The following is a 26598-nucleotide window of genomic DNA, read 5'->3' as shown; positions in this document are numbered from 1 at the left end:
CCAGGTGGAGAAAGGGTACACAGGGTGACACTACCCATCTCTGCCGCATCTCATCCTCTCAGTTCAGATTGGGTGATAATGAGCAGTAGGTGGATAAGGAACAAGAGATGGTTGCCTTCAGAGGATACTACCCACACCAACTTCAGCCTGTCTGTTCACAGTGTATGAGCTGAAGAGAATATGGAGAGTCATCCTCTTGGTGGGAACAGGGAATTCTTGCCTGTTAGAAGTCTGGCACATATGGCTGACTTTATGTCCTGCTGCCTTTCCCATAACCTTTGCATTATATGCATTTGGCCAACACTGATTACTGTTTTTTTAGCGTTCTCGACCCACGCTACAAGAATAACTTTTCATCTTTCCTTCCTGTGGTGGAAAGGGCTAGAAATATGATGCAATACCAGAAGCCCCAGTCGAACAATTAGTACAAAAATTCTCATCTGTTAAAACTGGCTGCTGATGTCATATTTCCTTTTGCATACAAGGAGGATAGACAAGGGAGACAAATACCAGGTCCAACAGAGGCAGGGGAACACTATCAAAGGTCTGGGACAGTTTCATTAAACCTTCCCAGTGCCCAGGCCCCCAAAGGCCCTGATGGACAGGGTTCTCTGACAAGAAGGGAACAGTTTTGGAAGATGAAGAAGTACCTAGCTGACCATACCAGCATCATAAATATATATATATATATATATATATATATATATATATGTGTATATATATATATATATATATATAATATATATATATATATATATATATATATATATATATATATATATATATATATATATGTATATATATACACACACACACACACACACACACACACACATCCCATGGGTAAATGTTTTCAGCCCTCGCACTTAGTACAAAGACTTTTCCAGTCAAGGCATCCCACTCCTTCACAATTGGAAAAAAAAATCTTCTAAGGCCTTTCTCTATGTGTCTTGCAGGGTGTATTGCAATCCCTCCTTTTTTTGTTTTGGCAGTCTTTGCACTTAGTTCATAGGCTTTCCCAGTCTCAGCATCTTAATCCTTCAAAATGGAAACAATGTTTCTGAAGCCCTCCTTTACTTGTCGTCCAGGGTATATTGCAGTCCTTGCTTCTAATTTGTGGCAGCCCATGCACTTAGTCCATAGGTTTTCACAGTCTGGGCATCTTACTTTTTCAAAATGGGACAAAAATGTTTTCTGAGGGCCTTATTTAAGTGTCTTCCAGGATGTATTGCAGTCGCTCCTTCTAATTTTTGGAAGCCCTTGCACTTAGTGCATAGGCTTTCCCAATCCAGGAGTCCCTTTCCTTCAAAATAGGAAAAACAAGGGGGCGGGGCGATGTAGCCGACCAGAGAGGACGCATGGGAAGAGAGGTCCTATAATCCTGATCTCATCCTGGCCGTTTACACCCGGTTACCTGATCCATTTACTCACTGACCTGCTGCTGTGACAGGAGACACCATCTGAAGGCTGCTGATTCCCACTGGAGCTATTCCCTGACTCCTGCATGGCGTTGCTGGATCTCCTGAGGCTGGAGAGTGTGGAGCAGCAGCCATCTTCCCTACAGCATGCATTTCCACAGTGAGCAGCAGAGCATGACTCCGGAGAGCAGTGAGGAGTGACAGATTTATGGCCAGAGGTGAAGACCCAGGAGTGGTGAGCACAGGGAGTTAATCCCTTAGCTGTGTAACTGGCAGTCAGTGAGCAGCAGATGCCGGTGGTTGTCTGGGAGACTTTAACCCATAGAGTGCTGGAGGGTCTGGAGTGTGTGGCTTGAAAAACGGGCCCTGCAGATTTTTCTTGACACATGAAAACAAATAAGTGACACATATTGAAGTCCCCACGCTGCGCAGGCCTGCATCATCCTGATAAATACACCCTGAGTGCTGTGCTGCCCTGGGACTCCCTTCATTCTTATTATCCACCATATAAGTGGCTGTTTTCCGGCTCTCTGGACATGGTGAGGAAGTGGAGACAGACATATTACTAAATATACATTATAAAGGCACAGATTCAGACGCACGGGGGCACGATAAGAGAGGGGTGCAGAATCAGCAAATCCCAAGTGTATCAATATGAGTCCCCCTAAACAAAGTGGAGCTATTGACAAACTTAAGGAGTTCGCAAGGGGTGGTCAGGCAGATGCCCCTAATGCCAAGAGAAATGCCACCCCAAAAGGTCAGGCACTATTGGATGACGGGTCAGAGGATAAAGATGATTTAACCCTGAGGCAGGTGTATGAACAGCTTCTACAAGCAATTTCTACAAGCAACAGCTCCCTCACAGGGAAGATTGAGCAGGTACATTCAGAGGTGGGCCTCCTGCGTCAGGACATGCAATCCCTGAGGGCCCGAACAGCGGAAGTCGAGACGCGAGTGTCTGAACTGGAGGATCAAACTGTAACACTCAAAACAAAAATGACAACAATGGCCGGATCGGCAAATGCATGGCGCCAGAAAGCAGACGATCTGGAGAACCGCATGCGTCGAAACAATATACGACTCATAGGACTGCCAGAGCGCTCGGAAGGTCAGCATCCGGAACAATTCCTGGAGGAGTGGCTGAAATGTAATCTCGGAGATGAGTTCTCCTCGACATTTGCGGTGGAGAGGGCGCACAGAGTTCCAACGAGGCCTCCTATTCCAGGCGCGCCACCACGTCCCTTTTTAGCAAGGATGCTCAACTACAGAGATAGAGACACAGCACTCCGTCTGGCCCGACAGAAGAGCCCACTCAAGTTCAATAATGCTGCGCTCTCGATCTTTCCGGACTTTTCGGTGGACCTCCAGAAACAGAGGGCCCACTTCATGGAGGTGAAGGAGAAATTAAGGGAGCGGAACATCATCTACTCTATGCTGTACCCTGCCCGGCTCCGCATAGTGCATGAAGGGTCGCCTCTGTTTTTTACTACACCTGCTGAGGCTGAGGACTGGCTACAGGTACACCCGAAACCTAAGGGGCAGAAGCCATGAGATTACTTTCCTAGGTGACATTTTCTGTGCCCCCTGGCGACCCTCTTATTTCATGGTTGCTTGAAGCCCCCTTTAGAGACAGATGGGACTTCCCCGTGCCTCGAGTGATGGAGGAATTGGCCAGGAATTGGTTCTTGTGAAATGGGAGCCCTATCTTGTGCACCCTTATACCACCTATACCAGGACACTATATTCAGTGGTGGTATCCCCATTGATGTTTGAAATGTTTTACAGGACTTATCGGAAAGGTCCTGAAGTTCGATATTGGTTCTATATGTTTACAGCTGCAATTGCATTAACTTTATTTCTTTGCAGGGACAGGCTTATTACTGTTGAAGTGTTAACCACACTTACTTGCAGGGCAGAAAGCGACTTATACCTGGGATCCTGGTTCTATAAAAAGATCTATGTGATATGGGGTCAGAGCTAATATTTATGACCTGGAATGTCAGAGGCCTTAAATCGCCCAAAAAACGTATTAAGGTATTCTCCAAAATTAAGCAAGTCAAGGCCCAACTGGTGGTACTGGTAGAGACTCACCTCACACGGGACACAGCCAGACTAGTAAACAAACCGTGGGTACAATGGTCGGCACATGCGTTCCACACCAGCTACTCCAGGGGTGTCTCTCTATTGGTCCATAGACATATCCGTTGGGAAGTGAAGGTGGTGAGGCGTGACCCGGAGGGGCGATTTGTGTTTATATATGCGTCTATAAACTCTAGAGATTATGTGCTATGTATTTACAACCCCCCGCCAGCTCGCATCTCCATTCTTAAACAAGCAATGTGCTTTGCCCTCAATTATCCAGATGCGTATGTGTTATGTATGGGGGATTTTAATCTTGTGATGAATGAGGAGCAGGACAGGTTTCGGATGGATGGAGGGGGACAACATTCGGCCACATACTTGACTGATTTGCAGCAATGCGCGGAGGGAGGTGGGTGGATTGACCTTTGGCGACTCCGGCATCCTAACACCCGAGAATATACATGTCATTCTTCTACTAGACGCACGCTGTTCCGACTAGATTATATTTTTGGGTCGAGCAATATCGCAACCTGGGTGGATGACGTGGTACACGGGGTCAGGGGCATATCAGATCACAGCCCAGTGATTTTTACTATGAAGACTAACCAAGGTGTTGGTAAACCCTTTTGGAGGTTAAACCCCTTTTGGCTAAAACTAATAGATCAAAGTGATAGAACTCTGACCCAAATAGAGGATTTCCTGGAAGCCCACCCTAAACCCTGGAATATTAACTTGGTGTGGGACACCCTTAAAGCCTACCTTAGAGGGTGTTTGTCTTCAACCATAACATATCTTAAAAGAGTGACTAAAACTGAGGATGATATAGTAGAGGGGAGACTTAGGGACTTAGAGGCAATATATATATATCGGCCCCAACCGATGGAAATAGGGCGGCCTGGATGCAATCATATAGGTTATATATGCAGCACTCTGAGACCAAGTCCAAACGCAAATTGTTCTTTACCCGACAATCATACTTTGAGCTTGGAAATCAATCCAGTAAATTATTGGCATATATGGTTAGGCAACACAACACTTCAAATACAATATTGGGTATACGGAGGATGGATGGCTCAATAGCTACATCCCCTGAGGATATTTTAGAGTGCTTTTGTGAATACTATAAAACCCTATACACATCTAGAAATACTCATGGAGTTCAAAGTTGCGTGACATATTTCTCGGATTTGGAGTTTCCCACTTTGAGTGAATCACAACGGGAGTCTCTGGAGGCGGACATCACACTGGATGAAGTGATTACTGCCATCTCGGATATGGCTAGGGGGAAATCCCCGGGTCCAGTTGGCCTTCCCATAGAATTCTATAGTAAATATTGTGACGTATTGGCCCTGATTCTTTTAGAGGTTTTCTCACATTTTTCAGCCGGCGACTCTCTACCTGCCTCCTTGTACGAAGCACATATAGTCGTGCTGAGGAAGGAGGGTAAAGACCCACTAGACCTCGGTTCATACCGTCCTATATCCCTAGTTAACGTGGATGACAAGATCTTTACCAAAATACTGGCGTCCAGGCTTAATTAAGTCATATTGAGTATAGTTCACCCAGATCAAACCGGATTTATGCCTGGGAAAAACACCTCTATAAATATAAGACGGGTCCAGTCCATAGTGCAATATAGCACACTGGTCCAGGAGAACGAGTGGGCCTTGGCCTCGCTGAACGCGGCCAAGGCATTTGACTCGGTAGAATGGCCATTTTTATTTGCCTGCCTCCAGAGATTCGCCTTTGGGCCTAAATTCAGTAATTGGATTCATATGTTGTATAGGTCCCCGACAGCCAGGATACTAGTCAATGGTGCTATGTCTACACCCTTCGCATTGAACCGGGGCACAAGACAGGGGTGCTCTCTGTCTCCAGCATTGTTTGCACTAGTTATTAAAGCTTTGGCAATTAGAATCCGCTCTCATCCACAGATCACTGGAATCACTATAGCCGACCGAACAGATCAAATAGGATTGTATGCGGATGACATGGTTGTCTTCTTAGATCGAGTGCAAGAGACTCTACCGGTGGTTATAGACACAATAGATACATTTGGGGAGTTTTCGGGACTACACATCAACTGGGATAAGTTGGCTTTGATGCCATTAATGCATGAGTCTGGAATTTCAATGGAGGGTAGGTCACCTTTGCAAGTGGTAACTAGCTTTAAATACCTGGGAATACACATACAGAAAGACCATACACTAGACCTGCAGACGAGTATAACCTCACTTCTGGAGCACGTTAAACTTAAATATAACTTGTGGAGCAAGCTACCCCTGTCAGTGGTTGGCAGAATAAATTTAATCAAAATGATATTACTTCCAAAGCTTAGTTATACACTACAACATAGTGCAGTATCAGTACCCAAATCCTTCTTCTCAATGTTGAACTCGCTTACTACCTCTTTCATATGGGGGAAATCCAGACCCAAACTTCGGTTATCCATTTTACAGAGATCCAAAAGACTGGGAGGGATGGCTTTACCGTAGTTCTTCCTCTACTACCTTGCGGGACAGCTTAGGGCACTAGAGTCTTGGATGCCTGGATGTCAGCTGCCAAACTCTGAGAGTCACTTGGCACACGCGGCTGGGACTGATTGTTTAGTGGGTTTTCTGGAATCAGAAGGACTGAGAACACCACGGCAATTGCCCCTTCTCAGGTTGGCAAGATTAGTCTGGCGACAAGCCAAGAGGGTGGTACACTTCAAAGGGGTGGTGGCGGAACTCCCATTATGGGGGAATAGCCACTTCCATACTCTGAGAGATCACCCCTCGGCGCAATTCTGGGCCACTCACAGCGTCAGTGCATTAGGTGATCTTTTTGTCCCGGGAACCACAACCATCAAGTCCTTTGAACAAGTCCAGATTGAATATAATGTCCCAAGATCACAATTCTTTAGATACCTGCAGATTCGCACAGCGATTCAATCCCACATACAGAAAATTGGAGTGAGGAAATTGATATCATCACTTCCTATGATAGGTATTCTAAAATCACAAGGACCTCGAGGCCTCATCTCAGCTATATATACTTACCTGTTGTCGGTGGGGGTGGAGTCGGACCCCTTGCCAGCCCAGGATAGATGGAAATCTCTAATTCCCTCTCTACAGGGAGAGGAATGGGAAGAGATATTGAAATCTCCGACTGCGGTATCCCCTTCGGTTAATAATAGGTTGATTCAATGCTACATTGTCCACCAGGCATACCTTACTCCAACTCGATTATTTAGTATGGGCCGTTCTCGTACATCGGAGTGCCCGAGGTGTCATCTCTCAGGGGCAAATTTCATACATATGATTTGGAGCTGTCCCAATATATCTTCGTACTGGCGGGGAGTGACATCTCTGCTGACATCGATTGTGTCGATTCCTGTTTTGTGTGACCCTTTGATATGCCTGTTTGGGGTGGTGGAGGAAGAGTCCTGGGATCATTACATGACAATATTCCTCAGAGAAGCATTGTTTCTGGCTAGGAAATTAATAGCTCTGAGATGGATGGGAGATTCGAATCCAACTGTGAGGTCCTGGGTTAAACTAGTCAATGCAACCATAGTCTATGAGCGGGTGGTATATTATAATAGGGGGTGCCCGGGAAAATTTAACAAAATCTGGGGTTTGTGGAATTCTTCTCCAGACACACTTGCGGAGGTTTGAGGGAGATTATGCGGATAATGGTGGTTCCCGTTAAATATTGGGATATGAAACACTGTCCAATGGTATATTGAGATATAATAATGCAATGTGGCTGTTGTTGTTCTTTCATTCTTCCTTTTTCTATTCCTCTTTCTATCTTGTTTTCAAAATATGGTCATGCTGATAGTTACAGCTGTTCTTATGCTCAATATAAAATTAGATATATATGCAAATGATAAGAAGTTTGGATAATAACATTGTTCTATCTTAAGTGCTAAAGATATTATGGACTTTATATGACTGTATATTGTTATATTTAAATATTACTATCTATATACTGAGCTATCTTTATATGGCAAATGTCAGTTGTACCATGTTTGAAATTGTTAATAAAACGAAGTTAAAAAAAAAAAAACAAATAGGAAAAACAAAGTTTTCTGAGACCCTCCTTTATCTGTCTTTCAGGGTTGTATTGCAGTCCCTCCATCTTCTAATTTTTGGCAGCCCTTGCACTTAGTGCATAGGCTTTCTAGTCTAGGCATCCTACTCCTTCAAAATGGGAAGAAATAATATCTGAGGCCCTCCTCTACCTGTCTTCCAGGATGTATTGCATTCCTTCCTTTTAATTTTTAGCATCCCTTGCACTTATTGCATAAGCTTTCCCAGTCTAAAAGTCCCACTCCTTCAAAATGGGAGAAAAACAAATTCTCAAGCTTTCCTCTACATGTCTTCCAGGGTGTATTGCAGTTCCTCCTTCTGATTTTTGGCAGCATAGGGTTTATGAGTCTAGGAATCCCAATACCTAACAATTTTTGACAGAATGTGTATTAGGACCTCCTTTATGTCTAATACATGTCGTATCGAAGTCCCTCTTCTAGTTTTTGTCAGTTCTTGCATTGTATGTATAGGCTTTGTTAGTTTCAAACTCCCTTTTTCATAAATTAAACAATATGTGTCTTACCATGAGAACACATCTCAAATACAAGCCATTCATAATGACACCTGGTTAGCCAGGGTAAGGCTAGACCAGTGTCATGCATTACTCAGATAAACATATGGAAACAAGAGAACAAGAGTATTTTGTGCAAAAATAACAATGTTTGTTAATTAAATGAGATCACACACAGACTACATATAAAATCACCATGTCTTAAAAACAAGCATGAGATAAGGATAGGATGGAGCATAAATAACAAGTAAGTGTACCCAACAATTAGGTATATATCAGTTGCACAAAGGTTCCTTTTACTCCTCATATAATGGAACAAGGATGGGATATGAACAATGGAGGAAATATATACCAAGTACTGTGACAACTATTATACTTGTTAATACAAATCCCTCGAAGTGCAAGTAAGAATGTAAAGCCAAAAGAGCGGGGTCCACATTACCTAAAGTGCTAAGTGCAAAGTGATATCCATAATATGTCCTGCACCATCACATACCCCCAGGATAGGACTTAGAGACCCCCAACGCACGTTTCACTAGGGTGTTGTTGCTTCATCAGGGAAGCAGATCCTAAGGGAGTTATATTTACCAGTAACTACCGGTGGGTGTAATTTTATTTCCCCCTCTACTGTAGTCATAGGCGATAGGTAAATACGCTGAGAGATGGCCTGGCTATTAAGGGGTGGAGAAAGTGGTTTTTTTTTTCTCTTTTTAATTTTGTCTTCTATACAAGTGATTATACAAGAAAGAATGTTGCCTAACATTTATTTTTCCTGTAAAATCAATTTTATCATCTGTTTTGTTCTTTTATTGTCAGTCTGTAAAAGTGGAGTATTTTCTGCAACAAATTTGCAAGTAACAAATAAGCACCGTGTGCATAACACTTCAGAATTCTCATTGACTTAGCTGGCATCAGGATTCCTTTCAGGTTTTGTGACAAATCTGCAATCAAAAACATCTAAAAATGCATCGTGTTCACATAGCCCAGGGGTCTCAAACTCGGCTGAGTATAAAAGCCGCACATAGGAAAAAAAAATGATTTGAGGGGCCGCATTATTTGCTGGACCCAATGACATGTTTAGCGATCCAATATTTTTTTTCTATACACCTTTGGATCACGTTTTTTGAACATTTTTCGCTTGTTTATTATAATAAATGTGCACGTTTTTATTTCAGTTTATATACTGGGAAAAAAAAATCATTCTTTATTTTGTTTTTTTTTTACATTTTATCCCCTTCTTGTAAGTAATATTACAATTACCACCATATAATAATTTTGGCTCACATTTTGTTGTCATATTTCCATCCTGGTCCTCATCTTTTAGTAATGTCCCCATCCTGTGATAATGTGCCCATATTATCACCTTGTAGTTATGTGCCAATATTGTCCCCTTGTAGTAATGTGCCCATATTGTTCCCTGTAGTAATGTGCCCATATTGTCCCCTGTAGTATTGTGCCCATGTTGCCACCTGTGCTATTGTGACTATATTGCCGCATGTGGTAATGTGCCCATATTGTCCCCTGTGGTAATGTGTCCATATAGTCCCCTGTGGTAATGTGCGCATATTGTCCCCTTGTAGTAATGTGCCCATATTGTCCCCTTGTAGTAATGTGCCCATATTTTCCCCTTGCAGTAATGTGCCCATATTTTCCCCTTGTAGTAATGTGCCCATAATGTCCCCTGTGGTAATGTGCCCATATTGTCCCCTTGTAGTAATGTGCCCATATTGTCCCCTTGTAGTAATGTGCCCATATTGTCCCCTTGTAGTAATGTGCCCATATTGTCCCCTTGTAGTAATGTGCCCATAATGTCCCCTGTGGTAATGTGCCCATATTGTCCCCTTGTAGTAATGTGCCAATATTATGCCCTTGTAGTAATGTGCCCATATTGTCCACTTGTAGTAATGTGCCCATATTGTCCCCTTGTAGTAATGTGCCCAGATTGTCCCCTTGTAGTAATGTGCCCAGATTGTCCACTGTAGTGTTGTGCCCATATTGTCCCCTTGTAGTAATGTGCCCATATTTTGCCCTTGTAGTAATGTGCCCATATTGCCCCCTTGTAGTAATGTGCCCATATTGTCCCCTGTAGTGTTGTACCCATATTGTCCCCTTGTAGTCATGTACCTATATTGTCCCCTTGTAGTAATGTTCCCATATTGTCCCTTGTAATAAAGTGCCCATATTATCCCCTTGTAGTAATGTGCCCATATTGTTCCCCGTGGTAATATGCCCATGTTTTCCCCTTGTGGTAATGTGCCAATAATATTCCCTTGTAGTAATGTGCCCATATTGTCCACTTGTAGTAATGTGCTCATATTGTCCCCTTATAGTAATGTGCCCATATTGTGCCCTTGTAGTAATGTGCCCATATTGCCCCCTTGTAGTAATGTGCCCATATTGTCTCCTGTAGTAATGTGCACATATTGCTCACTTGTATTAATGTGCCCATATTTTGCCTTGTAGTATTGTGCCCATATTATGCCCTGTAGTAATGTGCCCATATTGTTCCCTGTGGTAAAGTGCCCATATTGTGCCCTGTGGTAATGGGCCCTGTGGTAATGTGCCTATATTGTTCTCTGTTGTAATGTGCCCATATTGTCCTCTGTTGTAATGTGTCCATATTGCCCCCTTGTAGTAATGTCCCCTGTAGTATTCCATTATGACGTTGTTCACATACAAAAAAAAAATATTTTTCTCACCTTTCCTCCGTTCCCTCGGTGTCTTGCAGCCCGCAGACACCTAAACCCCATGAGGGCCGTGACAATTTCTGTCCAGTACATGGGGCCACCACCATTAGCGTTTTTCTCCTGGGGAGCGATTTACAGCACTGTTTCCTCACATCTTTACTAATGGCAGCCACGCCGGCCAATCAGAATACACTCAAGTTAGCTACTGGCCTCTGATTGGCTGGCGGCAGCTGCCATTAGTAAAGCTGTGTAGAGATGTGCTGCTCTGCGCGGTGCCGCAAATTATATTCACCGGAAGGAAAGTGCTGACGGCGGCGACCCCGTGTATGTACCGGCCGCTATCGTCACGGGTCTAGGTGTCTGCAGGCCGCAACAAGCAGCCTCGGGCCACATGTGGCCCGCGTTCCACGTGTTTGAGACCTCTGACATAGCCTAATACTCTAACAACAATGTTCCCAGAAGCAACCTGTGAGTCAGAGATGCGTCCAGGTATCTTCTCCATGCTGTTCCCATCCTATTTCTATCCATGTCAACGATTTTCTTGCCCCTTTCCTAGCCTTCCTAGGGGGGGAATCTTACAGAAAAATGCTTGTCTTTTCCATTGACTTTAATTATACTCATTACTCGTATCGAGACCGTCCAAGTGTCCGACCTGCTCGATTTGACTACTGAGCACGTAAACATTTTAGTGCTCGCTCATCACTAGTGAGTATTACTTTTTTTTTTCCTATTTTATATCTTTCTAAGACTTTGGTTAAGATGCTGGGCAATCACATTAATTGTATTAGTAATATTTAGTGAAGAATTTTTATATAATAGTCTATTCTGTAACTATAGGTTAATTTGCTTAGGAAAAAACTAATTATGTTTATAGCCCTTTATTTAATAGCACTTTAACTCTTTTCTGTAGGCACTTACTGGAAAAACTCAGGAGGAAAAGCAGAACTGTGTTGAGGTAATTTAATAGTAATTAATTGTTTAATGTATTTGTGATTTAAAAGTACTGTAATTGAGTAATTCTCAGGAATTCTAAGAGAAATGGAGGTGGATGAATTTCATTTTCAGCGGTGGGGCTGCAAACATTCATTGAATAGAATTATCTACTTTTTAAAGGGACTCTGTCGTAAGGTGTTTGCTTTTTAATCTGGGAGCAGCATAACATGGGCCAGAGACCCTGATTCACTGACTTCCCTTTACCTGCATTCAGACAAATAAGAAATCGGAAGGAAGTAATAGCTGCGGCTTCTCGCTCACTTTCTCTTGATGTCTGATACTTCGGAAGTAATACATCGCAGGGCTCACGTGACATAACAGTCTCACACGATCCCCGGGGCAGCGAGTGCTGACAAAGCTGGAAATATATGTGGTGTATAATTATTATTATTATTATTTATTATTATTTATTATAGCGCCATCAATTCCATGGCGCTTTACATGTGAAAGGGGTATACATAATAGGGACAAGTACAATAATCATAAACAATACAAGACACAGACAAGTACAGGAGGATAGAGGTCCCCGACCGCGAGGGCTCACAGTCTACAAGGGATGGGTGAGGATGCAGTAGGTTAGGGTAGAGCTGATTGTGCGGCGCTATATCAGACTGAGGGTTACGGCAGGTTGTAGGCTTGTCGGAAAAGGTGGGTCTTCAGTTTCCTTTTGAAGCTTGTCAAGGTAGACGAGAGTCTGATGTGTTGAGGCAGAGCATTCCAGAGTATGGGGGAGGCACGGGAGAAATCTTGGATGCGATGGTGGGAAGAGGAGATGAGAGGGGAATAGAGAAGGAGATCTTATGAGGATCAAAGGTTACGTGCAGGTAAGTACCGTGAGACTAGGTCATAGATGAGGAGACAGGTTGTGGATGGCTTTGTATGTCATGGTTAGTGTTTTGAACTGGAGTCGTTGGGCAATGGGAAGCCAGTGAAGGAATTGACAGAGAGGAGAGGTCGGGGAGTAACGGGGGGACAGGTGCATTTGCCGGGCAGCATAGTTTAGAATAGATTGTAGGGGTGCGAGACTGTTAGAAGGGAGGCCACAAAGCAGGAGGTTGCAATAATCCAGGCAGGAGATAATAAGGGCATGTACTAGGGTTTTTGCAGCTTCTTGGGAAAGGAATGTACGGATCCGGGAAATATTTTTGAGTTGGAGGCAGCAGGAGGTGAAGAGGGCTTGGATGTGTGGCTTGAAAGAGAGATCAAAGTCTAGGATTACTCCCAGGCAGCGAGCACGTGGCACTGGGGAAAGTGAGCAGCCATTGACAGTGATGGATATGTCAGGTGGGGGAGTTGAGTGAGGAGGAGGAAAGACAATGAATTCTGTTTTATCCACGTTCAGTTTTAGGAATCGAGCAGAGAGAAAGGATGAAATAGCATACAGACACTGTGGGATTCTGGTTAGTAGGGAGGCAATGTCAGGTCCAGAGAGGTAGATCTGTGTATCATCAGCATAGAGATGATACTGAAAGCCGTGGGACTCTATGAGCTGTCCCAGGCTGAAGGTGTAAATGGAGAACAGCAGGGGTCAAAGAACTGAACCTTGGGGGACCCCGACAGATAGGGGGCGAGATGAGGAAGTGGTGTGAGAGTGGGAGACGTTGAAAGTTCGGTTGGTTAAGTATGAGGAGATCAAAGATAGGGCCAAGTCTGTGATGCCCAGAGACGAGAGAATTTGTAGTAGAAGGGAGTGGTCTACTGTGTCAAAGGCAGAGGACAGGTCCAGGAGGAAGAGGACAGAGTAGTGTCGCTTAGCTTTTGCGGTTAGTAGGTTGTTAGTGACTTTGGTCAGGGCAGTTTCAGTGGAATGATGGGGTCGGAAGCCAGATTGTAACTGGTCAAAGAGAGAGCAGGAAGAGAGGTGTGAGGAGAGTTCAAGATGGATATGCTGTTCCAGTAGTTTTGAGGCATAGGGGAGAAGTGATATGGGGCGATAGTTTGACACAGAGGAAAGGTCAAAGGAGGGATTTTTGAGGATGGGTGTGATTGAGGCATGTTTAAAGCATGAAGGGAATAGACCAGTTGTTAGTGATAGGTTGAAGAGATGGGTTAGGGTCAGGAGGAAGACTTTGGTGAGATTGGGGATGAGGTGGGATGGGAGTGGATCAAGCAAGCAGGTTGTGAGATGTGATCTTGAGAGTAGAGTGGAAAGATGATCTTCTGTCATGGTGGAGAAGCTGGATTTGGATTAAGAAGGCTGAGTAGTTGTGAGGAGTGGCTGTGGTGATTGTGGGCCAAAGCTTGCTCTGATGTTGTCAATCGTCTGCTTGAAGAAAGAGGCAAAGTCTTCAGCTGAGATGAGAGGAGACAGAGGTGGTGCCAGGGGACGGAGGAGAGAGTTGAAAGTGTTGAATAGCTGTTTAGGGTTGTGAGATAGAGAGGATATGAGGGATGAGATGTAGGTTTGTTTTGCAGCAGTAAGTGCAGACTTGAAAGTGGTGAGAGCTTGTTTGTATGTAAGAAGTTCTCAGTGGAATGAGACCTCTTCCATCTGCACTCCACAACAGTATAAGTGGAGTATATGCTGGAGTATAAGTGTTGTTATTTTACTGGGGGTAAACATGCTGATAGAGACATGCTTGTCCGAGTAGTGGACAATCCCTTTATTATTAATTAGACTATAAGTGAAATTAACAAATTTAACCTTACACAATATGTTAACCATAAATGTATGATAAATGTAAGAAGTTTTGTAAGTATGAGATATGTGGGTTTATTTTTTTTCTTAGAAATGTGTATACCCTGGGTACGATAGAACAGACTTACCTGGTAACCTTAAGGCACCTTGGATTCTACAGAATGTTGCAAAAGTTCAAAAGCTTAAGGTATGTTTAAACTAAGCATGCACACCCCATTCTTTCAAAGAGTTATTCTTAAGTTATCTCTTGAGTAGCTCACAACTCTGCAGTCTTCTTACTCCCTGGTTTCTAGCAGGGTGGGCTCTCCTCACTGAGTGACAGTTTTGGTGAAAGCAGAGCTGTAGTATTAGTAGAACTATGAAGCTCGACGCAAGTTCTTCTATAACACATGTAGCTAGCAGTGGTTTGCTCTGTAGTGTACACTATGATGTTCTGAGTAGCAATATCATCCGTTTCAAAGAGTTTTCACTGTCCTGAAAATATCTCCTTAATTTAAAATTGAATAGAAGAGTGAAAATAATATTCATATTTATCTAAACCGCTGTGTTATAATGCATAATATTACCAACAATAATACAAATATTAAATATCAAAAAAACGTTATTGACAATCCCAGTATAAAACTATAAAAATACCATAGCATAAAAATATCTTTATGTGAATTCAAGTGGATGGTCAGCAAGGGAGCTACACTAACATAAGTGTATAAAAAGAAATTATTTTATACCCAGAGTAAAAAGAACAGTATGAAATTCTTCAGCCGGACAGCCTTTCTGTTCAGTAGGTTTTACAGAACGCTGAAAAGGCAGGTGCGATCATGGCTCAGTTATACCAGTTCTGTCAGGAGGATTGGGCCCAAATTCCTACCAACTATTGTGAGAAGCTTGAGGAATGAGATCCAAAATGTTTGACCCAAGTCATACATTGTAAGGGCAATGGTACCAAATACTAATGAAATGTATGGAAACTTTTAACTTTGCAGACAGTAATAAAAATGCCTTAAAACATTCTCTCTCATTATTCTGGCATTTCGCGAATATAAATAATTTTAGTTCCAAATTGAGCAAAAACAGGAAAAGTTTATTCTTTTCTCATGTCAGATAGTGAGAAAAATATACATATTTTTCAGCATCTCAGGAGACAAATTTTGTGATAACACAAAGTATGGTATGCAATGATGTCAGAAGACTATGTGGCGCCAGAAACCCTGGCACAGTGAAGCAGGCCAAAGAGAATATTTGCAATTGGGGAAAGCAAAGAAAAGCAAGGCTTTTGGCGAGCTTTAGAGGCAGATAAATGGTGAGCTGAGTATGTAATATCTTTTTTTACCCTTTCACTTGATATCTACAGTTCAGCAAAATGGCATTCACTGCTGGATGCCATTTTGCCGAATTCATGGGCATCATATTAAAAAAAAAAATCAAATCTGTAGTCTAGACAATATGATTGTTTTGCAAAATGTAGGGGCTGAAATGTAGCCGATGTAGATGAATAATGCATCTGTACAATTGTTTTCACAAGTTTGGATGAATGGGAACCATGAGAACTGTCTTTTACCTGACTTCACCTAGAACACTTTTTTTGATCAGCTGGCCTAGCAACTGATTGTCCATACCACTTCTTTTCACCTTTGCTCAACACGCACATCCTCTTTAGCCTGCTTCTTTCTGTACCAAGGCTTCTGGTTCCATCTAGGCCTCTGACATCTACAGCATGTGCTTATGAGACCAGATACATGTATTTGATTCAGATTGTGTGAAGCGCCTGTGTCGGCAACCAAGTGACGAGTACAAGGACAAGTGTGTCTTGCCTACAGTCAAGCATGGTGATGTGAGTGTCATGGCTTGGGGTGGCATGAGTGGTGCTGGCTGTGAAGACCTACAGCTTATTGAGGGAACCATGAATGCCAACATGTACTGTGACATACTGAAGCAGAGCATGATCCCCTTCCTTCAGAAACTGGGCCACACAGCTGTATTACAATATAACAACACCAAACACACCTCCAAGGTGACCACTTCCTTGCTGAAGAAACTGAGGGTAAAAGTGCTGAACTGGCCAAGCATATTTCCAAACCTAAACCTTATTGAGCATCTGTGGGACATCCTCAAACAGATAGTGGAGGAGCACAAGATCTCTAACATGGCTTCTGTGAAGCTCTAGTGACCTCCATGCCCAAGAGAGTTAAGGCAGTGCTCCTAAATAATGGTGGCCACACAAAATATTGACACTGGAGCACAATTTCCCCATTTTCCCTTAGAGGTGTACTCACTTTAGTTGCCAGTGGTGAGACATTAATGGCTGTGTGTTGAGTTATTTAGAAGTCACACCAAATTTACACTGTTGTACAAGCTGTGCCCTGACTACTTAACATTGTATCTAGTGTCATATCTGCAGTGTTGTCCCATGAAAAGATAATAAATATTTACAAAAATGTGAGGGGTGTACTCACGTTTGTGATATAGTATATACAGTAGTTTTGGGCTATGAGACGCTCCTTACCATAGGATGCACCCTAAATTTAGACAGAAGAAAATAGGAAAAATGTTTTCCTATTTTATTAAAACTTCCCTATTGGTGTAAAGTGGAGTGGTCATTAACACAACTTTTCATGTAATTGGGTAGAATATTAAGATAATAAATCTATTGTTAGTGTTTCTCTGGAGTGTGTGAATTATACATATACAGCACTGCTTCATGCACATTTGCATTTCTATACACAGCTTTGCTACATGTACATTTGCACTTAGGCTTTGTTCACACAGGGCATCTTTAGCTGCATTTTGGTGTGTTTTTGAGGTCACAAAGATGCACCAAAATGCATGCATTTCCTTCTCCCAGCAAAGTCTATTAGATTTCGATTGTGCTGTCCACACTGGGCATCTTTTGTTTTTTTCTTTTGGCTGATCTTGATCTTGATCTTTGGCGTTTTTGAAAATGCAACCAAGATGCAGCATGTCAATTCTTTTTTGCATTTTTCCAGACTTTTTGAGCCCTTCCTGTCAATAGATTTGACTTACAAAAACACATTGGGCAAAACGCGGTAAAACGCGTAAAAAATGCATTGCGTTTCTTGATGCATTTTTGCCGCTGTGCATTTTTGGTGCGTTTTTTGCACAAAAACGCTGCATCTTTGTGGTAAAAAAAAGATGCCACGTGTGAACATACCCTTAGAATGCCTTGCGAAAATATTCACTCCCTGAAATTCCCTGGAATTTCAGTTTTTTTGAGGGTTTGAATCAGTTCATGTAAAGAACATGCCTACAACTGTGATCATTTGTTTTCTTTCTTATTGTGAAACACACAACAAATAGGACAAAATAACTGACAACTTCAGTGTGCATAACTATTCACCCCCATAAATTTGTACTTGTAGAATCTCCTTTTGCTGCAGTTACAACTGCAAGCTGCTTTGGATAAGTACCAAACATGATATCCCAATAAATTCATCATACCTCATCAAATCATGAGTCTTTATTAATGACAGATTAAAAACATAAATCACAAAAGACAAAAATAAAAATTATTAAAAACACTAGGCATGGAGAGCAGGTCATACTCTAATTTTCCATAAAGTTATATTCAAATATAAGTAAGGTGGTTATAACTATTTTAAATTGGTGGTAATCAATATAACAATTTGACAATATTACCATATAAGTTAACATTTTACAAATGATTCATCCAAATCCATTATATCATTTAAATAGCATTTTATGCATAGCATCATCAGTAAAGCCACCCCATTAATAACATCACATAGACAAACCTGATGCCATGGCATACAGAGTATGACATTGCTCCCCCACCACACACTCCAACGCGCGTTTCACAACCGCTTCTTCAGGGAGTGACCAATGAAGTGGTCATATATTTATTTATTTATTTATTTATTTTAATTGGCACATCAGATCTTCAGTATACATTTAACTATGAGTTTTTTTGCTTTCCTTAGGAAAGAACTGGGAAAATAATATTGATGCTATTTTTATCTGAAAAGTCAATAGCCATATTTCAAGATTGTTTTTGGTGTTTTTTTCTTCAGAGGTTTAAGGTAAGTTGATTTAACATTGTATAACTAATTTAAATTTAGATATTATGATATAAGTAATATATAAGGGGGATATGTTTTAATATTTTATGTTATAAATATATGCTGTAGGTGGAGGAGAAGGGGTTAATTTGCACTGCTATACCTATGAAAGAGACTGGAAGTAGAAATCCTGGATGTGATCTTAATGTCAACACATTTCAGAGTCTAACACACTCCTTCATCAGGACAAATCAAAATAAAGGCAATAAGCAAAAAAAAATGTGGATATATAGACAACAACATTTGAAAAAAAGGCTCTTAAGAACCAACACATATGGTATCAGCTGATATGATGATACAAATCAAAAAAAGAAAAAGGGCTAGTAAACATAGAAATACACATGTATTTTGAATATTACACATGACATACCACTTACTGATAGAAAAATAGAAAACAAAAAATAATAGGTCAATGATGTAAAGTAAAAAATGTGTGATAAAAAAACATAATAAAGATGAATTTTAACCTGTCTGTTGGTCGTAGTGTGGACATAACAGGTGTATGAATGACTTTTACCATATAGAAGGTAGTATGCGATGTGATCTGAGAAGAAACTTTGTAGGAAAGGTGCAGAAATGTTTTTAAAAAATAGAAAAAAATATGTACATCTAATATATAAAGCTTAGTGTATGTATGTGTGTAGGTGTGTGTGTATGCGTGTGTGTATGTTCGCTAAAGGAATCCGCCCCGTCGCATTTACAATCACAACATTTTGCACAGACACCCCATGTGACTCAGGGAACGTCATAGACTATGTTTTGATGGGAAAATTTAACCCCGCGCTTTACAGTTACTCTCCAAAAAACTTGCCTCCACTAAAGTCAATGGAGCTGCGAGCTATTAGGTTGTTAATAGGAGCTGAAATTGGTTTCTATAGGAACAAAATAAATTGTTAATATAAGAAGCTTATGTGTGATGTAATAAGATGTCGGTGGGGAGACGGATAGAGAGAGACAGAAAGAGACAGACAGAGAGAGACACAGTCAAAGAGACAGACAGAGGATGACAGACACAGACAGACAGGGAAAGACACAGACAGAGAGACAGACAGGGAAAGAGACAGAAACAAGGAAAGAGTCAGGGAAAGATACAGAGACAAGTAAATACAGAGGGAAATAGACCATGGGGAAGACTATTCTCCTTATGGAGACCTGACAAACCAGTCTGGCTGCCAGTGAGGGGACGTATAGCTGCAATGCCCCTCTGGGAATTATTCAAATTGTCTTTCCAGTGAGGAAGGAGACAAACTCTAGCGCCACCTATTCGGAGTAGCAATCCTAAAAGTCAAAAGTGGCTTTTTAAACAAGCCTTTTCATAAGACTTAGCATTTATACCAGATCAGAATCCCAATTTGCAGACACGGTGTTTTGGGGTGATTGCCCCTCGTCAGTGCAAAGTATGGGTATCTGATCTGGCTTATGAGAAGCTATGTGGGTACCACAGGGAAGACTATTCTCCTTATGGAGACCTGACATACCAGTCTGGCTGCCAGTGAGGGGACTTATAGCTGCAATACCCCTCTGGGAATTATGCAAATTGTCCCTCCAGTGAGGAAGGAGACAAACTCTAGCGCCACAGGAAAAGAGACAGAGACAAGTAAAGAGACGAAAAGAGACCGAGACAGACGTGGAAAGAGAAAGACGGGGAAAGAGACAGACGGGGAAAGAGACAGACGGGGAAAGAGACAGACGGGGAAAGAGACAGACGGGGAAAGAGACAGACAGGGAAAGAGACAGATGGGGAAAGAGACTGACAGACACAGAGATAGAGAAAGACAAACAGAGAGACTGATACAGAGACAGATAGAGACTGACAAACACAGAGATAGAGAGAGACAAACAGAGAGACTGATACAGAGACAGATAGAGACTGACAGGATAAAAATTAAACAAGGGAGCGCATGTGAAGGTTCTGGGAGATAGCGGTGAGGAGGAGAAAAAGAAACTGCTCACCTGATGTGGTTGTGCAGCCCTCGCACAACCACGGTATAAGGCGGGAGTGTGGTGTCAGAGCTCTTCTAACCTGTTAGCCCACGATGTCTATCCAGGGAAGCAGATTCCTGAAGAGCTGGTCACATGACAGATCACTGGGTGTCTCTGGTAATCTGACCTCCGTATCAAGCAGCTCTTGCCGTGAACCCACAGAGGGAAGATCAGCAGTAAAGTATAGAAGCACGGTCTGATAGAGCGCTAAGGAGGCCACAGTATTAGATACATTTTTTTTTTTTTTTAGAATTAATTGTTTTCTAACAGCCACAACGCGTTTCGATATACACAATATCTTCATCAGGTGGATATGCTCCACCTGATGAAGATATTGTGTATATCGAAACGCGTTGTGGCTGTTAGATAGAGACTGACAGACACAGAGGTAGAGAGAGACAAACAGAGAGACTGATACAGAGACTGACAGACACAGAGATAGAGAGAGACAAACAGAGAGACTGATACACAGACAGACAATTAGAGATAGAGAGACAGACAAACAGAGAGACTGATACAGAGACAGACAGACACAGAGATAGAGAGAGACAAACAGAGACTAATACAGAGACAGACAGACAGAGACTTGGAGAGAGACAGTTACTATCCCGGGCAACCCCCGGGTACTACAGCTAATAATATATAAAAATGAAGTAAAGAAAAAGTGATAATAAATGTGCAACAAGCTTCTCACTCTTTCTTGTCATAGATTTTAATAAGAGCTGTAACTTGATACTTCACTTTTCTGGCAGTCTGTTTTGCTTTGACAAAGACAGATTTGAAATGTTGTTCAGCGTGAATGATTCTGGAGGCAGGGACTAAACATGATATAAGTGAAATTTAAAGCAAGATCTGTAACATTACCTAAGCAAAATAAATCATTAATTGGGTTGGAAAGTCTGCATTATGTAACTGGATCTAAGGAGATAACTTAGGTAAACAATTGTAGGACATGACCAAAAAAATGTGTTAGAGAGTACCCATCTGGGAAGTACAGTGCCAGTAAAGGCTTACTAAGCATGGGCAGAAGTAGTGGTATATGGTATGTGGCAGGAGTATATCAGAACTTTATACAGAGAGCTTTTGTTTTATTAATGTATTTATTTAAAGGGAAACTGACTCATCAAATAAAACTATTAACCTGCAGATGTAGGGTTTTTCTGCAGGTTCATAGCGTTAGTAAGGTGCCCAGTGGCTGTACTGAATATATGGCACCCGGGTGATAATGAATTTTATTCCTCTAAAGGCCGCTTTACTTGCTGAGACATCGCTAGCGATTGCACCCACCCCCGTCGTTTGTGCGTCGCGGGCAAATTGCTGCCCGTGGCGAACAACATCGCTAGGACGCGTCACACATTTTTACCTTCCTAGCGACGTCGCTGTGGACGGCGAACAACCTCTTTTGTAAGGGGGTGGTTCGTGCGGCGTCACAGCGACGTCAATCAGTGGGCCACCAATAGAAGAGGAGGGGCGGAGAGCAGCCGCATTCACGTCACTCCCACCTCGTTGCCGGAGGACGCAGGTACGTTGTTGTTCGTTGTTCCCGGGGTGTCACATGTAGCGATGTGTGCTGCCTCAGGAATGACGAATAACCTGCGTCCAAAATGAGCAACGATATTTGGGAAATGAACGACGTGTCAACGATTAACGATTTGGTGAGTATTTTGGATCATTAGCGGTCGCTCGTACGTGTCACACACAATAACGTAGCTAACGAAGCCGGATGTGCGCCACGTATTCCTTGACCCCAGCGATATCTTGTTAGCGATGTCCTTGCGTGTAAAGCGGCCTTTAGAATTAAAAGGAATTTAAATTTCCCAATAAATTAAAAAATACCTCGTGTATATATTATTCTGCACTTTTTAATTTATCTTTGTGCGGGGTGTAGCCAAGCCCATCTATGTTAGCCTTGTAAACTAGGGAGTTTGTCTCAGTGGGATACAATTATGTAGTGCTCAGCAGCCTGTGTAATCTAATACTATAAGCATCACTAATAGGCTGTATGCCAGACATTGGGCACTAAATGTGTGTAACCAGCGCTATACACAAGCTCTATTTGTGGGCAATCACCCCCTCCATTAACTGGTAGGTTGTGAGTGGTTGTCTCATCAATATTTTGTACCTGTGTTGCCTTCACGTATATCAAGGTAGGCTGCTGGTTCATGTAGCGCATTAGTGTCTGTGACCTGAGCAAACAAATACTGTTGACTTTTCTTCTATATTATTCCTCTTGGGGACCGCAAGTTCTTAGTCATTCAGGCATGTCGGCGCAGTTACAGTCACCACTCACAATACACCTGTGTAACTTTAAGCCGAAAGTTTAAAGAAATTTAAGCTGCCGACTTAAAGTATGCAAGGACATGGTTTGTACATACCACATCTCCTCAGTAGGGGAGTAAGTAAAAGAGTTCATATACAGACAGCATGGGATCACAGCTGATTTTTTATCTGAGATAAAACATTGTTTAACCTCTTCACGATCCTGGACGAACCGGGTCGTACTACCGTGTTTCCCCGAAAATAAGACGTCCCCCGAAAATAAGACATCCCAGGAGTTTTCAGGGAAGCTTTAATATAAGACATCCCCTGAAAATAAGACATAGCTGCGGTCAATAATGAAGTGTCATGCAGCGGTGAAAGAGTTAAAGACACTGCAGGACACTTCATTATAGGCAGCAGGCACCCCCAGAAGAGAGAAGACAGAAGAAAGAAGACCCCCGATCATACTCACCAGACGCCGACCGGGAGCAGGTGAGCACATCAAGGTCCTGCAGCGGAACACACACACACACATACACACATAAGAACAGACACACACACATCAGATCACACTCACTCACTCTCACACACACACACACACACACACACATCAGATCGCATCCACACACTCACAACATCCAGCGATATCGCTTGCTTCTCGGCGGCGATACTGTGCGTGCAGTGACCTTCCAGGACCTGCTGAAGGATCACATGGCCGGAAGCATGTGGTATCTCCGGATGTTGTGAGTGTGTGAGCGCGTATGTGCGATATTGTCAGTGTGTGTGTGAGTGTATGCGATCGGATGTGTGCGTGTATGCTGTGTGAGTGTGTTCTGATGTGTGAGTGTGTGTGTGAGTGTATGCGATCGGATGTGTGCGTGTATGCTGTCTGATGTGTGAGTGTGTTCTGATCTCTGAGTGTGTGTGTGTGAGTGTATGCGATCAGATCTGTGAGTGTCGGCAGAAGGCAGAGGAGCACGGCGTGCAGCACAGCTGCTGGGATCGCCCACCGGAGAACACAGGGAGAAGTGGTGTGTGTGTGTGTGTGTGTGAGTGTATGCGATCAGATGTGTGAGTGTATGCGATCAGATGTGTGACTGTTTGTGTGAACGTAAGCAATCGGATCTGTGAGTGTTGGCAGGAGGCAGAGGAACACGGCGTGCAGCACAGCTGCTGGGACCCCCCACCGGAGAGCACAGGGAGAAGTGGGGTGTGTGTGAGTGTATGCGATCAGATATGTGCGTGTATACTGTCTAATGTGTGACTGTGTGTGAACGTAAGCGATCGGATCTGTGAGTGCCGGCAAGAGGCAGAAGAGCACGACGTGCAACACAGCTGCTGGGATCGTGGGGTGGGTGGGAAGAAGTGGGGTGGGTGTTGGTGTGTTTGTGTGTGTGTGAGTGAGTGAGTGTGATCTGATGTGTGTGTGTGTGTGTGAGATCTGATGTCAGCAAGACGCAGGGGAGCACAGCTGCAGGGAGATCGCAGGGAGAAGTGTGTGTGTGTGTGTGTGTATGTGTGAGATCTGATGTCAGACAGACGCAGGGTAGGCGTGCAGCGTACCTGATGGGAGATCACAGAAGGATCTGGGAGCCATGCAGACGCCCTGGGCTGGTAAGTATGACGATCCTGGGATGGGGGGGGTCTGCTTTTTGTTTAAATATAAATTTTTATATTTAAAAATTATAAGACAGTGTTTTATTTTCGGGGAAACAGGGTCTTTGGTAGGGACTTCCCGACTTTGGACTGAATGTACTGGTACATCCTGGTGATTGTGCAGGCACATGAACTGTACTCACATGAATGCCATCGAGAGCTTGGTTTACATGACAGCCAAGCCCTAGCTGTCATAGCCAGGGACGGTCCCCGCAGCATTCCTGGCTGTTTAACCCCCTAAATGCCACAATTTATATCAATTGTAGCATTAGGTGGCTGGGGGATGGAGTGCGCTCCGTCTCCTGTCTGATTGGTGCCCTTGCAGCGTAATTATGAAGGGTCGATCGTTGCTATGGTGACCTGAGGTCATCATGACAACCTCCTGGTCATGAAGCTATGGCAAGCCTCTGAGATCATGCAAACAGCATGATCTCATAGGCTTATGTCAGTGGTGCATTGCAATACATTATATCAACGATCAGGCAATAAAAGTTAATGTACCAAATAGGGAACAAGTAAAAAAAATTGTATTTTTTTTTTAAATCAGAAAAGCAATTAAAAATATATTATACCAATAAATATGTATATTGCTGTAAGCAAAAACAAATAATAAAAAGTACACATATTTTGTATTACTGTGTCCACAAAAACCCGATCTATAAAACTGTCACACTAGTTAACCACTTCAGTGAACACCATAAAAAAGTAGCAAAAACTATGTATTTTCATCATACAGCTGACAAAAAAATTTGAACAGAAAACGATCAATAAGACACATGTAAATAAGAATGGTACTGCTAGAAATATCACTTTGTACTGCAAAAAACAAGCCACCATAAAGCTTCAGCAAAAAAAAAAAAAGCTGTAGCTCTCACAATGCAGCAAAGGAAATCTATTTTTTTTCCTATACAATTGTCTTGATGGTATAAATGCGGCAAAATATACTAAAAAAATGTATGAATGTAAAATCACTGTAATCGTACTGACTAGTGATAGCCAAGCCTACAGGTATGCGGACCTGGCGGGTCCAACCGGATTTTTTAAAGAAAACCCGGATCGGTACCAGAATTATTTCTGGTATCTGGCCGGACATTGATCCCTGTATAAGTCTACGGGAACCCGAATATTGTGCTTTAAAATGGTGTTAGAAAGGGCTAGGAGGATTAGAGTCGGCACATTATACTTACCGAGTCTCCCTTGTGGCTGTAACACTTCTTCCGGGTCTGCTCATTACCCTTATACATATTCACTGGTTTACATACCTATTCACGCACTGTGTGCATCTCTATAGTATTTAAAAATAAATAAAAAAAATTGGCGTAGGGTCCCCCCATATTGTGATACCCAACACAGATAAAGCATACAGCTACAGGCTGCAGCCCGCAGCCATGTGCTTATCTTGGCTATGTATCAAAATAAGAGGGACCCCATGCAGCTTTTTTTTAAATATTTAAATAAATAATTTTAAACTTGATCCGTTTCCCCCAATTTTGATACCCAGCCATAATAAAGCCAACAGCTGGGGACTGTTATTCTCAGGCTGGAGAGACCAATGGTTATTAGTCCTCCCCAGCTTAAAAAAAGCAGCCTGCAGTTGCCCAGAATTGTTGCATCTATTAGATGTGACAATCCCAGCACTTTACCCTGCTCATCCCGATTGCAACCGCACCAGGACAATCGTGGTAATATAAGGGGTTAATGATAGCTCTGAGCTGCCACTAAACCCTTGATTAGTAATGGGGAGGGTCTATGAGACACTCACTACTTATACTGTAAGTGAAAAGAAACACAAAAACAGAAAAAATATATTATGTGGCCCAAAATAATATCAATAAAACTACAACTCATCCTGCAAAAGGCAAGCTCGTACATGAGTCTGTCAGCAGAAAAATAAAAAACTATAGGCTTCAAAATTTAGTTATACAAAAACCTTCACTTTTGTGCAAAAGCTATTTTTAGTGTTATAGTAGATGAACTTGAAAACATCTATATAAATATGGTATCTCTGCAATCGTACTGACCTGAGGAATGAAGCTGCCCTATCACTTGTACCGCAAGGTAAATAGCATGAAAAATAATAATAAAGCCAATTCTTATACTGCTCTTGATTTGTTCATTCTGTCTCCTAAAGATCACATTTATCCTGCACTCTACATCGGAGATTACATGTACATTTTTGAAAAACGTGATGCAGACAAAAT

General features: G+C 42.4%; 1 protein-coding gene across 1 annotated transcript in view; it reads left to right on the top strand.

The window, feature by feature from the left end:
- The window catches only part of FAM227B (family with sequence similarity 227 member B), a 756766-nt gene that overhangs the window by 90561 nt on the left and 639607 nt on the right, over positions 1 to 26598 (top strand). Inside the window, exons 8-9 of the mRNA XM_075345811.1 lie at positions 14497 to 14592; positions 18362 to 18460. Coding sequence (XP_075201926.1) covers positions 14497 to 14592; positions 18362 to 18460 — 195 coding nt within the window. The remainder of the gene's footprint in view (positions 1 to 14496; positions 14593 to 18361; positions 18461 to 26598) is intronic.

This window comes from Anomaloglossus baeobatrachus, chromosome 4 (genome assembly GCF_048569485.1).
Source record: "Anomaloglossus baeobatrachus isolate aAnoBae1 chromosome 4, aAnoBae1.hap1, whole genome shotgun sequence".
In the NCBI taxonomy this organism is placed as follows: domain Eukaryota; kingdom Metazoa; phylum Chordata; class Amphibia; order Anura; family Aromobatidae; genus Anomaloglossus; species Anomaloglossus baeobatrachus.
This window is presented reverse-complemented; position numbering and strand designations above follow the sequence as displayed.